Source organism: Giraffa tippelskirchi, chromosome 3 (assembly GCF_054371585.1).
Source record: "Giraffa tippelskirchi isolate mGirTip1 chromosome 3, T2T-mGirTip1v1.2.pri, whole genome shotgun sequence".
Taxonomy (NCBI): domain Eukaryota; kingdom Metazoa; phylum Chordata; class Mammalia; order Artiodactyla; family Giraffidae; genus Giraffa; species Giraffa tippelskirchi.
Window position 1 is genome coordinate 36,437,410 of NC_137277.1, and position 11,836 is coordinate 36,449,245.

Here is an 11,836-nt window from a genome sequence, read left to right on the forward strand (position 1 = left end):
GTGAGCATCTTTTCGATCCCTGGGTCAAGAAGCTCCCATGGAGAAGGAAATGGCAACCATTTCGAGCCTGGAGAATCTCAAGGACAGAAGAACCTGGTGGGCTACAGTCCCTGGGGTCGCAAGGAGTCAGACACAACTTTACCAACTAAACAACAAAATTGTTGACTATACATTACAATTTAAAAACTCATGAATTTTAAATTGTGATATATAGTCAGGTACAATCACTTTTTTTTAATAGCTTCTTGGTTTTTTATCACAAAACTCTTGCCCCTTCGGCTTTCTCACAATTTAACACTTCCTTTTCTTTCCAGACAAAACTTCAAGATCATCATATCAACCACCATCTCAGCAGCTTCAAATGTTCCTCCTTTCACAAAACCTACTCTCAAGCCCCACCCTTGGCTCTGCCTAACCAACACCTCACCCTTCTCCGCTCCAACAAGGGTTGCTGAGGCACTGCCAGAGAAAAATCGCACAATCACAGTTACTTGTTCATTCATCACATTTTTTTGGCCATGCTGTGCGGCATGTGGGATCTTAGTTCTTCTCACCAGAGCCCCCTGCGCTGGAAGCCCAGAGTCTTAACCACTGGACAGGGGACTTAATCACAAGTCTCTCAACAAATATTTTTAACACATCCTAGGTGCCAACACCATGCTAAGTGATGGGTACGGATCTCGGCCACTACAAACTTATAGCTTCTAACCTCAGCTGGGCCCTCAATACCTGAAAACTCCCAGTCCTCCTCCCCTCCATGTCCCTGGTCACCTCCTTTCTCCTTCTCCCACCCTACTCACTAATTTTCCAAACCTTTCTCACGTTCAGAGTGATTTCTCCCCCGCTTTTCACAGAGATTAGGCTCTAAGGGATAAATGAATCCCATCTCCTACCGACAAGCACTGACACTGTTTCTCCTACACCACCCAAGTTAACAAGCCTCTTCCCGGGCCAGGCTAATCCCTCCATCTGTGCTCAGATCACTCCCCTCCCAACTCCTCTGAGACCTTGATTCAGCAAAACGCCCCCAGCTCTTCAACCTCTGCCTCTCTCTCTACTGATTTTTCCTCCATGGTAAATAAACCTGCACAGGTCTCTTTCATTTAAGGAAGAAAGGGAGAGAAGAAGGGAGGAAAGAAAGAAGGGAGAGAAAAAGAAAGAAACCCAAAGAAAAAAACATTCCTCCACACTTGGGGCTCTTTCACAGTAAAGTATTTCTCGAGGTTTTCCTCTCTCACTTTTCACGTTCATTTAATTTTTATTTTCAAAGCTGTATATCCACACAGTGGGAGTCACATACAACTACAAAGCCTATCACAATAAGAAGTAAGCCCCTTCCTTCTCTCCAATTTTCTTCTCCTCAGAGGCAACTACTCTCACCTCATCTAGATGTTTCTTTTGGTATTTACTCCATACTTCCAAACATGTTTATTTTGCTACTTCTTCATGCTTCCTGCCATGTGAGGTGAAGTCTGAGCGCCTTTCACCATCCCCACTGCTCCAGCATGGGATACCCTCTCAAGAGCATTGTCAACATTCAGGATTTATTGCAAATGTTATCTGGACCTGCACTATGTGGTATATTCTGATTACCCTTCTCTACTTGCACAACTGGTTTCCCTGAACAACTGTCATTTTTAAAAGTTGCTTATTCTCTGAATTTATCATTAATTCTGCACTATATTCTCCTCCAAAAAATCTATGTATCCTCTCAATTCATTCAAAACAAAACAGATGTGATCTCCTCTGTCTCCTTGAAAAAAAAAATCTCTCCAAGAGCCGTCTAACTTGGGTCTAACTCTAGTTATCTCCTGAGAGGCATACTTGGGAGACAAACTTGAGACCCTGTACTTGAGACCATGTACATATCAAAATGTCCTTATTCTGTCTTTGTTATTGATAGTTGAGCTGTTGTGACAGTCTAGATATCCCCCAAAATCTCATCTATTCTCCCATGGTGCTAGAAAAATATTGATAGTCAACCACCTAAGTAAGGACTGGATTTCTCCAAACCCTGGAGCTGATGTGAGACCACATGACTGAGTTTTCTTCAAAGGAATGTGAGTAAAAATTACATGAGCCACTCCATGGCCAGACCTCTGAGACAGGTGTGCCTCCTCCATACTTTCTCTTCTGCCTTCCTGCCAGCTGCGATCCATGGATGGCAGCAATCCAGTTATGACACTGCAGACAGCAACGCCCCAGAGCAGTATTTCTCAATGTTTGCTGTTTACACAGAGCATCTGGGGATCTTCAAACACAGATACTGATGCAGTGGGTCTTGGCGGGGCCTGAGAGTCTGCTTTTATAACAAGCATCTAGGTAATGCCAATTCTATGGCCTAAAAAAACAGATTTTTTAATTAATATATTTATTTGACTATGCCGTGACTATGCGGGCTCTTTAGTTGTGGCATGTGAACTCTTAGTTGAGGCATGTGGGATCTAGTTCCCTGACCAGGGATGGAACCCTGGCCCCCTGAATTGGGAGTAAGGAATACTTAGCCACTGGACCACCAGGGAAGTTCCATAAGACCATACTTTTGGGCATAAGAGCCTAAAGGATGGAAGAGCTGCACTGCTAGCCTTGGTCTCTGTCTGATTTGTGGAAAATACTGAACTACCCACAATGAACTGTTTTCTGAGAAAAAATTAAGTTCTGTTTGGTTGAGCCACTGCGTTTTCAGCCTCTCCGAAGCACAGCTTCAGTAGAGAACTGCAGGCTGGAAACCACTTTCCCCCAAAATGTTGAAGGCACTGCTCCACTGGTGCAGGGTGTTACTGTTCAGAGGCTCAGCGCCATTCTGACTGCTGATCTGTTTTTTCTCTAGAAGCTTTTGCAAGACCTCCTTTTCTGAGACTAGTGATCTGACATTTTATGATGTGCCTTGATGTTAGTCACTTAATGGGCCCTTTTCATCTGGAAACACATGTCTGTTCCTCCCCTTTACCTTGTTCTCTTACAGAATTTAAGCCCCTGGACTGATTCTCTAATTTTCTCACTTGCTCTTCAACCTTTTTGCTCAATGTATTCCTTCCCTCATGGTTTTATTTTAAACTGTGTTTTCTTCAAGTCAATCCTCTATTATAACGTGTGCGTGCTAAGTTGCTTCAGTTGTGTCCGACTCTTTGCGACGCTATGGACTGTAGCCCACCAGGCTCGTCTGTCCATAGGATTCTCCAGGCAAGAATACTGGACTGGGTTGCCACATCCTCCTCCAGGAGATGGAACCTGAGTTTCTTAAATCTCCCGAATTGGCAGGCAGATTCTTTACCACTAGCGCCACCTGGGAAGCCCCAATCTCTCACCTAATAGCATCAATATTTTTTTCCTTAAGTTTTACTCTTTGTTATCTAAGGTGTTTTTTGGGTTTTTTTCCCAGTATATTTTGGTCTCTGCCTTTCAGGTTAGAAAGTTTCAGCAAACATCTGGAAATCCTTTGTTTTAGATCTTTCATCTTTCTTTAAAAAATTGCATATTCTTGTTTTAATATTGATCTGGCTGCGTCGGGCCTTACTGAGTTGGGCATACGGGATAGTGTGTCATGGTGCGTGGGCATTTCATCGCAGCACAGAGCTCCAGAGCTCATGGGCTCATGAGTTGCAGCACACAGGCTTAGTTGCCCCATGGCACGTGGGCTCTTAGTTCCCGATCAGGGACTGAACCCACATCCTCAGCACCAGAAGGGTGATTCTTCACCACTGGACCACCAGGGAAGTCCCTGTCTGCTCATCTTTCAGGGGGACATGCTAAGAAGATGACTAGAAGATCTGAGGATACAGTTGGGACTTACCAACGGTGGGTTTCACTGTCGGGTGATCCGGCTAACTGCTCTGTTGAAGAACCTCTGACGTTAATACCCTTAGGTCTTTTCTCTGAATAGTCAAATTCCCCAGGTAAGAGTCTTCCATTCTCTGACCTGGAAAGTATAAGCCTAGTTGCCACAGTTCTAGAAACCACCACTCGTTAAATAACTTTCACTCAATCTGTTTTCAATACAATCATACCCAGGTGCCCTCCATGAGAAAGACTCCGTTTTCCATCACTAACAAAGAAACCTCCAGCAATCTGATGAGTTGGGGGTGAGCAGTTGCTGAGACACATGAAGTAAAGGAGGAGATGGGGGTGTCTAACTACTTCAAATAATCCTCCTAATTTTAGTACTACCTACATTCTAGCTAAAATGGACTGGAATGGGTGAATTTAACTCAGATGACCATTATATCTACTACTGTAGGCAAGAATCCCTTAGAAGAAATAGAGTAGCCATCATAGTCAACAAAAGAGTCCAAAATACAGTACTTGGATGCAATCTCAAAAACGACAGAATGATCTCTGTTTGTTTCCAAAGCAAACCATTCAATATCACAGTAATCCAAGTCTATGCTCTGACCAATAATGCTGAAGAAGCTGAAGTTGAACAGTTCTACGAAGACCTACAAGACCTTCTAGAACTAACACCCAAAAAAGATGTCTTTTCATAATAGGGGACTGGAATGCAAAAGTAGGAAGTCAAGAGAGACCTGGAGTAAAGGGCAAATTTGGCCTTGGAGTACAGAATGAAGCCGGGCAAAGGCTAACAGACTTTTGCCAAGAGAATGCACTGGTCATAGCAAACACCTTCTTCCAACAACACAAGAGAAGACTCTACACAAGGATATCACCAGATGGTCAATACCAAAATCAGATTGATTATATTCTTTGCAGCCAAAGATGGAGGAGCTCTATACAGTCAGCAAAAACAAGACCAGGAGCTGACTGTGGCTCAGATCAGTTCAGTTCAGTTCAGTCGCTCAGTCGTGTCTGACTCTTTGCGACCCCATGAATCGCAGCATGCCAGCCCTCCCTGTCCATCACCAACTCCCGGAGTCTACCCAAACCCATGCCCATCAAGTCGGTGATGCCATCCAGCCATCTCATCCTCTGTCGTCCCCTTCTCCTCCTGCCCCCAATCCTTCCCAGCATTAGGGTCTTTTCCAATGAGTCAACTCTTCGCATGAGGTGGCCAAAGTATTGGAGTTTCAGCTTCAACATCAGTCCTTCCAATGAACACCCAGGACTGATCTCCTTTAGGATGGACTGGTTGGATCTTCTTGCAGTCCAAGGGACTCTCAAGAGTCTTCTCCAACACCACAGTTCAAAAGCATCAATTCTTCAGTGCTTAGCTTTCTTCACGGTCCAACTCTCACATCCATACATGACTACTGGAAAAACCATAGCCTTGACTTTTGTTGGCAAAATAATGTCTCTGCTTTTAAATATGCTATCTAGGTTGGTCATAACTTTCCTTCCAAGGAGTAAGCATCTTTTAATTTCATTGCTGCAAGCACCATCTGCAGTGATTTTGGAGCCCAAAAAAATAAAGCCTGCGACTACTTCCACTGTTTCCCCGTGTATTTCCCATGAAGTGATGGGACCAGATGCCATGATCTTAGCTTTCTGAATGTTGAGCTTTAAGCCAACTTTTTCACTCTCCTCTTTCACTTTCATCAAGAGGCTCTTTAGTTCTTCTTCGCTTTCTGCCATAAGGCAGAAATAATAACCTAGAGCCAGACATCCTGGAATGTAAAGTCAAGGGGGCCTTAGGAAGCATCACTACAAACAAAGCTAGTGGAGGTGATGGAATTCCAGTTGAGCTATTTCAAATCCTGAAAGATGATGCTGGGAAAGTGCTGCACTCAGTATGCCAGAAAATTTGGAAAACTCAGCAGTGGCCACAGGACTGAAAAATGTCAGTTTTCATTTCAATCCCTAAGAAAGGCGATGCCAAAGAATGCTCAAACTACCGCACAGTTGCACTCACTTCACACGCTAGTAAAGTAATGCTCAAAATTCTCCAAGCCAGGCTTCAGCAGTACGTGAACCGTGAACTTCCAGATGTTCAAGCTGGTTTTAGAAAAGGCAGAGGAACCAGAGATCAAATTGCCAACATCCGCTGGATCATCGAAAAAGCAAGAGAGTTCCAGAAAAACATCTACTGCTGCTTTATTGACTATGCCAAAGCCTTTGACTGTGTCGATCACAATAAACTGTGGAAAATTCTTAAAGAGATGGGAATACCAGACCATCTGACCTGTCTCTTGAGAAACCTGTATGCAGGTCAGGAAGCAACAGTTAGAACTGGACATGGAACAACAGACTGGTTCCAAATAGGAAAAGGAATACGTCAAGGCTGTATATTGTCAATCTGCTTATTTAACTTATACGTAGAGTGGCTCAGATCATGAATGCCTTAATGACAAATTCAGACTTGAATTAAAGAAAGTAGGGAAAACCACTAGACCATTCATGTATGACCTAAATCAAATCCCTTACGACTATACAATGGAAGTGACGAATAGATTCAAGGGATTAGATCTGATAGACAGAGTGCCTGAAGAACTACGGATGGAGGTTTGTGACATTGTGCAGGAAGCAGGGATCAAGACCATCCCCAGGAAAAAGAAATACAAAAAGGCAAAACGGTTGTCTGAGGAGGCCTTACAAACAGCTATGACAAGAAGAGAGGAGAAAGGCAAAGGAGAAAAGGAAAGATATACCCATTTGAGCAGAGTTCCAAAGAATAGCAAGGAAAGATAAGAAAGCCTTCCTTAGTGATCAATGCAAAGAAATAGAGGAATACATAGAATGGGAAAAACTAGAGATCTCTTCAAGAAAATTAGAGATACCAAGGAAACATTTCATGCAAAGATGGGCACAATAAAGGACAGAAACAGTATGGACCTAACAGAAGCAGACGATATTAAGAAGAGGTAGCAAGAATACACAGAAGAACTATACAAAAAAGATCTTCATGACCCAGATGACCACGATGGTGTCATCACTCACCTAGAGCTGGACATCCTGGAATTCGAAGTCAAGTAGGCCTTAGGAAGCATCACTATGAACAAAGCTAGTGGAGGTAATGGAATTCCAGTTGAGCTATTTCAAATCCTAAAAGATGATGCTGTGGAAGTGCTGCACTCAATATGCCAGAAAATTTGGAAAACTCAGCAGTGGCCACAGGACTGGAAAAGATCAGTTTTCATTCCAATCCCAAAGAAAGGCAATGCCAAAGAATGCTCAAACTACTGCACAATTGCACTCATCTCACACGCGGGCGAAGTAATGCTCAAAATTCTCCAAGCCAGGCTTCAACAGTACGTGAACCGTGAACTTCCATATGTTCAAGCTGGATTTAGCAAAGGCAGAAGAACCAGAGGTCAAATTGCCAACATCCACTGGATCATCAAAACAACAAGAGAGTTTCAGAAAAACATCTATTTCTGCTTTGCTGACTATGCCAAAGTCATATCCACAAAGTTATTGTGGATCGCATCGAACTGTAGAACATTCTTAAAGAGACGGGAATATCAGACCACCTGACCTGCCTCCTGAGAAATCTGTATGCAGGTCAAGAAGCACGAGTTAGAACTGATCATGGAACAACAGACTGGCTCCAAATCAGGAAAGGAGTAATCAAGGCTGTATATTGTCACCCTGATTATTTAACTTATATGCAGAGTACATCATGAGAAATGCTGGACTGGATGAAGCACAAGCTGGAATCAAGATTGCTGGGAGAAATATCAATAACCTCAGATATGCAGATAACACCACACTTATGGCAGAAAGCGAAGAAGAACTAAAGAGCCTCTTGATGAAAGTGAAAGAGGAGAGTGAAGAAGTTGGCTTAAAGCTCAACATTCAGAAAACTAAGATCATGGCATCTGGTTCCATTACTCCACGGCAAGTAGATGGGGCAACAGTGGAAATAGTCAGACTTTATTTTTGGGGGCTCCAAAATCACTGCAGATGGTGACTGCAGCCATGAAATTAAAAGACGCTTACTGCTTGGAAGGAACGTTATGACCAACCTGCTGCTGATAAGTCGCTTCAGTCATGTCCGACTCTGTGTGACCCCACAGATGGCAGCCCACCAGGCTCCGCGGTCCCTGGGATTCTCCAGGCAAGAATAATGGAGTGGGTTGCCATTTCCTTCTCCAATGCATGAAAGGGAAAAGTGAAAGTGAAGTCGCTCAGTCGTGTCCGACTCTTAGCGACCCCATGGACTGTAGTCTACCAGGCTCCTCCATCCATGGGATTTTCCAGGCAAGAGTACTGGAGTAGGATGCATGCCATTGCCTTCTCCGTATGACCAACCTAGACAGCATATTAAAAAAGCAGAGACATTACTTTGCCAACAAAGGTCTGTCTAGTCAAAGCTATGGTTTTTCCAGTAGTCATGTATGGATGTGAGAGTTGGACTATAAAGAAAGCTGAGCGCAGAATTGATGCTTTTGAACTGTGGTGTTGGAGAAGACTCTTGAGAGTCCCTTGGACTGCAAGGAGATCCAACCAGTCCATCCTAAAGGAAATCAGTCCTGAATATTCATTGGAAGGACTGATGCTGAAGCTGAAACTCCAATACTTTGGCCACCTGATGTGAAGAACTGACTCATTGGAAAAGACCCTGACACTGGGAAAGACTGAAGGCAGAAGAAGAAGGGGATGACAGAAGATGAGATGGTTGAATGTCATCACCGACTAAATGGACATGAGTTTGAGTAAACTCCAGGAGTTGGTGATGGACTGGGAGGCCTGGCCCGCTGCAGTCGATGGGGTGGAAGAGTTCGACAGGACCAAGCAACTGAACTGACTGACAGCCTAGCTCTACTGTAATGCCATTGATTTAGGGGTAAATCAAGTTGCTTCTAAGCTTTCTTCACTGCTGGTTTAGTTAACCATATGACCTTCTGTTTTCCAGTTTCTATTGAAAGTTTTACTATTATTATACTATTATTAATAACTCCTCTCTTTCCTTGACCCCTTTCTTAAATCCTCTTATTGTTATCTTCTTAGGATTTAGAAAAAGAGTGAAGTTAAATACTAGATCCCTCAAATCTAACTAAAAGCCTCCACTCGCTCGCTAACCCTGGGCAAACTGGCTTCATTCTCAACCTTCCATAAACTGTCAAGACTGAATTTTCCCGAAAGATAGAGCTGGTCAGAATCCACTTCTTGAAAACCCTTCAACCGCTCCCAAATGCCTTCAAAATAAAGTCCAAATTCCTTAGCTTGCAAGCCATTTTCCTGGTTTGGCTCCCCACTCCGGTCTCCCCAGTCACATCTAGCCACCAACCACACGGCGTTCAATCCAGTCAAACCTACTGGACTTCCAATGTGTCGGCCCCCTCAAAGCACTACGCGCTTGCTGTGCCTTTCCCTTTTCCACTCCAACGTCTCAGCCACCTGGTTAACCCCCAGATTCAGTTCAAGCAACATTTCCTCCTAGAATCCTTTCTCGGTTCCTAGAGATACACCCCGGGCGTATCCCTAATAAAGCGCCTATCCACTCTCACGTGACAGCCCACCTCACTCACCTTTGTATCCCCAGGGCCAACCACATAATAAGCAATCAGAAAGGGAAACGGCTGACAGGAGCAAGCGCCTCAGAATATATTGACAGTCCGTGTTTTAGCGGAGCTCCCGGTCAGAGGGAAGCGCTACGGCGAATAATGTCACACTCACCAAGTCGTTTTCCCCGGGCCCCGATAGGTGGCGGAGTGGGATAGGCAGACAGAAGGTCCATGGCTGTCCAGTCTGTAACACCCAGAGTTCCTACCATCATCACCTAGCACCCCGCAGACGCTCAAGAAATTCTTGTAGAAGAAATTAAACAGACCACAATAGTATCGTGAAGGTGGACAGGTCTGAATGGCCTTAGGCTGGAGAAATTTTCGATACTCCGTCTTACCACAGGTGGTCACGCGGTGGGGACGCGCAGCAGGGCATGCGCAGGAGACCCTGGGAGTTGTAGTTCACCAGGTGAAACGAGAAGGGAACGACCACACTGAGCATCCTGGGAACTGTAGTGTTGGCTAAGGTGTGCCCTCTGCGCAGGCGCAAACCGACAGTCGCTTCCGGGCGCTTTTCCGCAGTGTTTCGCAAAAGAAAACCCGAGGGTAACGATGGCTACCTACAGCCTGGCGAACGAGCGACTACGCGCCCTGGAAGACATCGAAAGAGAAATTGGAGCCATTCTTCAGAATGCAGGTTCGGGATATGACGACGAGAGGGGTAACGGGCGCGAGCGCGGACCACGTGGGGCTGGACGGGATCCTAACTGGGTGTAGGGGTGGGTGGGGCTGGCCCTGGGCGGGGCTATACCGGCGGTCTCCGGATAGCCTCGCCCGCTCTCCACTCTGGCAGGTACCGTGATCTTGGAGCTGTCCAAGGAAAAAACCAACGAGAGGCTCTTAGACCGACAGGCAGCGGCCTTCACTGCGTCGGTGCAGCACGTGGAGGCGGAGCTGTCGGCTCAGATCCGCTATCTCACTCAGGTGTGTGTGGTGGGACGTGCTACGCTCCCACCCCAGCTCTCTGCCTTGGCCTTATTCTTCAGGAGTCCGGGGCAGACCTTTGGTCCCCGGAGCCAAGCAAGACCAGCCCTACCCAGCAGGCCCGTCGATCCTGGTAGCATCCCTCCCTTCCAGGACAGGTTTCGTGTGTCACTGAGTTGCACCACATGAGCCAGTGGATGGGAAAGTCCTGGGAGAGGGCATCTAAACAATACGAAAGCTATAGGATTTGCCCTTAGACATTTGACCTGACCTCAAGTGTATAGCGCCCCAGATGGCTACCTCACGAGAAAAGGAACAGGGCTGAAGGGGTTCTGAGGTTATTACAACAGGAAGCACCATTTACTAAACTTGTACATTGTGCTAGACATTCTGCATTATCTAATCCTATAACAACTCTGAAAAGTGAAAGTGTTAGTCTCTCAGTTGTGTCCGACTCCTTGTGACCCTGTGGACTGTAGCCCACCAGGCTCCTCTGTCCATGTAATTTCCCAGGCAAGAATACTGGAGTGGGTAGCCATTCCATTCTCCAGGGGATCTTCCTGACCCAGGGATTGAACCTGGGTCTCCTGCATTGCAGGCAGATTCTTTACCATGTGAGCCATCAGGGAAGCCCATAACAACTCTAGGAAGTACTTACAGTCATCCCCACTTTACAGAGGAGGTTAATAGAAGTGCCCTAGGTAATCCAGCTAACCATCTGGCATAGCAAATTCAAACTCAGGGAAGAAATGAGGCAAAAGACCTGATGACTTGTTGGGGAGATGGGTGAGGGAAGGGGTGCTTCACTGATCAATCTGAATGTCCTGTAGGTGGCCACAGGGCAGCCCCACGAGGGCTCCAGCTACTCTTCGAGGAAGGACTGTCAAATGGCCCTGAAGCGAGTGGACTATGCTCGCCTCAAGCTCAGTGAGGTGGCCCGAACCTGTGAGCAGATGCTGGAGAACTAGGCCAAGCAGGTGAACAGCTTGGAGGGAGAGCTCCACATATACCCCAGAACAGAATCTGGAGAGCGTGGGCTGCCCTGTACCAGCCATAGTGGTCAGAGGCCATGAGGACAAGGGTGCAGCAGGTGGGAAGGAAGACATTTAGAGACCAAGCCCGTGCACAGCTGTGCCCTGGCTCCTCCAGCAGGTTGCTCCTGCCATGCACTTCACTGAGTACGGACAAGCTCAGACAAGAGATAGAGACCTAGACACCCAACCCACTTCCTCATGTCCCTGCCCCAGGCTTCCCGCAGACTTGGACCAAGGAAGACACATTTTTGGTTCACCGAAAAAGACAAAATGAGAACTAAGGATTTTGCTAATAAAAATAACAACACTAAAACAAGGAGCTCAGACTCTCATTGGGGCATATATGGTGATGTAAGGGATTGAGGAAGTAAAACCAGGCTGCATGGCAGCTGCTGAGGAGGGAGGGTGGAAAAGCCCAGGCCTTTACTGTGGGGTCGGGGCAGGAAGCAGGAGAGGGTGGAAGCTAGGGAGGAACACTGG

At 45.9% G+C, this 11,836-nt stretch overlaps 2 protein-coding genes and 1 long non-coding RNA gene across 8 annotated transcripts in view; 2 read left to right on the forward strand and 1 right to left on the reverse strand.

Annotated features, from left to right (window-relative positions):
* PELP1 (proline, glutamate and leucine rich protein 1) overlaps positions 1-9,805 on the reverse strand; it is a 50,768-nt gene extending 40,963 nt beyond the window's left edge. Inside the window, exons 1-2 of one of the 5 annotated variants that reach the window (XM_081578881.1) lie at positions 9,737-9,802; positions 3,794-3,919 (exon numbers count right to left, since the gene is read on the reverse strand). The gene's annotated coding sequence lies outside the window, so the exon portion shown is untranslated. Of the gene's footprint in view, positions 1-3,793; positions 3,920-9,510; positions 9,642-9,736 lie in introns of those variants that run through there. The other 4 variants (XM_081578882.1, XM_081578880.1, XM_081578879.1 and 1 more) reach the window with 4 other exon arrangements.
* On the forward strand, positions 3,346-9,766 carry LOC145541711 (uncharacterized). Its single transcript, XR_014079232.1, has 2 exons — positions 3,346-5,010; positions 8,431-9,766. It is a non-coding gene; the product is annotated as an uncharacterized LOC145541711 (long non-coding RNA).
* A 121-nt stretch (positions 9,806-9,926) lies between the features above and the next one.
* Positions 9,927-11,669, forward strand: MED11 (mediator complex subunit 11). 2 transcript variants are annotated; one of them, XM_081578902.1, is made up of 3 exons: positions 9,927-10,035; positions 10,192-10,322; positions 11,153-11,669. In XM_081578902.1, exons 1-3 carry the CDS (start codon positions 9,951-9,953, stop codon positions 11,288-11,290), a joined length of 354 nt encoding a protein of 117 aa, XP_081435028.1. In that variant the 5' UTR covers positions 9,927-9,950; the 3' UTR covers positions 11,291-11,669. The 2 variants fall into 2 exon arrangements, with proteins under 2 accessions (XP_081435028.1, XP_081435029.1); XM_081578903.1 differs by lacking the exon at positions 11,153-11,669 and adding an exon at positions 11,033-11,036 and having other exon boundaries at positions 10,192-10,324.
* Positions 11,670-11,836: the final 167 nt, after the last annotated feature.